The sequence below is a fragment of the Eptatretus burgeri genome, chromosome 9 (genome assembly GCF_056783735.1).
Source record: "Eptatretus burgeri isolate ZD-2024b chromosome 9, Ebu_testis_v1, whole genome shotgun sequence".
NCBI classification, from domain to species: domain Eukaryota; kingdom Metazoa; phylum Chordata; class Myxini; order Myxiniformes; family Myxinidae; genus Eptatretus; species Eptatretus burgeri.
The window spans coordinates 106,626,889-106,629,388 of NC_140969.1; the positions used below are offsets into that span (position 1 = coordinate 106,626,889).

Here is a 2,500-nt window from a genome sequence, read left to right on the forward strand (position 1 = left end):
CGCACCTGTAAGAGTGTATAGCACGTAGTGGCAAGAGTCAGCTTTCAACTCTGAAGCAGAATAAACACTTTTCGTTGAGACGGGGGCGAGGAGTGAAGAGGCGGGGGCGGGGGATGAAGAAACGGGGGCAGGGAGTGAAGAGGCGGGGGTGGGGGATGAAGAGACGGGGCGAGGATTGAAGAGGCGGGGGCAGGGGATGAAGAGACGGGGGCAGGGGATGAAGAGACGGGGGCAGGGAGTGAAGAGGCGGGGGGCAAGGTAAGCAAATTGAAAGCGGGAGATGGGAGGGGGAAATGGGGCGCGGGATGAGTGGGCGGGGGCTGGGGTGAATTAGGCAGGGTTGAGTGTGAGGGGTGGACAGGGGGCGGAGGCCCAGGGGCAAGTGGGGCGGGGAATCAAGAGACGGGGGACGGGGAGTGAAGAGGCGGTGGCGGGGCTGGGTAATTAAATTTTTGGGCGGGGGTAAGCAAATTGAAGTCAGGGGGTGGGAGGCGGCGGGAAATGCGGCAGGGGTGGGGGATGAGTAGGAGGGGGCAAGCACGCCCTGTCCAGTCCATGTCTCTCGAGTGTGGGTGAGCTGGTGAGGGTGGTTGAATGAACGGAATCCGTCTGTGACGGGGTTTCGGCTAGTAAATACATAATACTCCATGGTTTATGCAGTTTCGGTAAAATTTTAAAAAGGAATTAAAAAAAAAATTCTAACCCTTCCACTCATTCATTTTTTTTTTCTTTTTGTCATCATTCACCTCTATTGACCAATGAAACTATCCCCGAACCAACTCGTCATGTTGGCACTGTTTTAAAGATACGCTATACTTGGGAATGATGTGTAGTACAAATAATACAATATTGTGATGCACAGTGTCTTTGGGCAAGAAGAGATGTCAGATAAACCACATGAGTGACACCAACTGGGTTAGCCAGACTCCAATGCAAACAAAAGACAGCACAATGTTTGAAAGGTGCTTCATACATCCAGAGATGTCAGCTTTTGCACTTGGTCCACAATGAGGGAGCGTAACGGAGAAACCACAATGGTGACTCCTGGACACAAGCATGCTGGTAGCTGGTAGCACAGACTCTTTCCTGCACCTGGAAACAGCAACAAGGATACATTAAAACATCAATTAAATCCACTTCCTATTCCTGTTATTAACTTAAACATCAATCAAATCAATACCCGTTCCAAATTTAATTTCAAGTCATGAAAACGGTTGACCAAGGCTTTCAACCATATTTCTATGCTTGTACTAAATATATTTTGGTATTATGTACCAAGCAAACATCTTCCAAAGTTGAAGGAAACATGTCACAATAACACAACTGAACTGCTTACCAGGTACAAATAACAAATGGGGGGGGGGGGGGGAGCAAATAAATACATAAAATTGTGTAAAATAAATAAATGAAAACTCAACCCACTCTATAGCATTCCATCCAAAATTTTTCATGATGAGTAAAGTAGCCATCCCTAAAGAAGAGTCAATTCCCTAATGTCTGATTATTTTTATGGTCACGACATGTCACACCCACTCTCACCAGGCAGTGCAATACGATACACAATTTTGAGAGGGAGAATTTGAGCCCTCGCCTGACCGTGAACTGCTCGAGGGTTGTGACTTTTTCTTTTTTGACCGCCTAAAACCAACACCCCAAGTACAACCACCAAGTTTCAACTCATTTGGTCGAGCGATTCGGTCATATTGTCTGGGTAGGCCACCATCTGTCTGAGCACCAGCGCCCAGAGCAGTCAGGCTTCACACCAAAGAGATCAATGATTGACTGTATCCTTGCTCTTTGGGTCCTCACCAAACGCAGACGAGAGTTTCAGCAGGGGCTGCTTGCAGCTTATGTTGATCTCTGTGAAGCGTTCAATTCAGTGAATCGGGATGCCCTCTGGAGGATTCTAGGTCTTCGTGGGGTGCCACCAAAACTGATCGATCTGATGTCTGAACTCTACTCTGGTACTGAGAATGTTGTGAGATGTGGTGGAACCATCTCTGACTTATTTCCAGTTGTTACTGGAGTTCGTCAGGTGTGTGTACTGGCCCCCACACTTTTCAGTGCTTGTATTATATGGACTGGATTCTGGGGAGGATGTCGGAGAGATCAAACTGTGGTGCATCATTTGGGAATGTCAAGATCTCTGACCTTGATTTCGCAGATGATGCAGTCATCTTTGCGTAGACTCTAGATATCCTTTTGGGGGCTCTCGAGGTGCTGAATGTGGAGTCGGAGCCGCTGGGATTACGGGTTTCCTGGGTCAAAACTAAGATCCAGGCTTTCAGTGACATCTTCGATGCTGCTATCCTGTCTGTACCTGTTTGTGATGAGGATGTTGAGGTCACGGAGAGATTCACTTACCTTGGCAGTGGTATTCATGTCTACTGGCTGTGAGCCAGAGGTCAACAGACCTCAGGGTCAGGCCTGGGGAGTCATGGATTCACTGGATCATGGGGTTTGGCGCTGCCAGTACCTGTGCGGGAAGACAAAAATCCAA

The 2,500-nt window shown here is 48.1% G+C and overlaps 1 protein-coding gene across 5 annotated transcripts in view; it reads right to left on the reverse strand.

Annotated features, from left to right (window-relative positions):
- BLM (BLM RecQ like helicase) overlaps nt 1-2,500 on the reverse strand; it is a 144,378-nt gene that overhangs the window by 72,902 nt on the left and 68,976 nt on the right. For all 5 annotated transcript variants that reach the window (XM_085896579.1, XM_085896578.1, XM_085896581.1 and 2 more), the window contains one exon: nt 974-1,092. In XM_085896579.1, the coding sequence (XP_085752705.1) occupies nt 974-1,092 (119 nt within the window). The remainder of the gene's footprint in view (nt 1-973; nt 1,093-2,500) is intronic.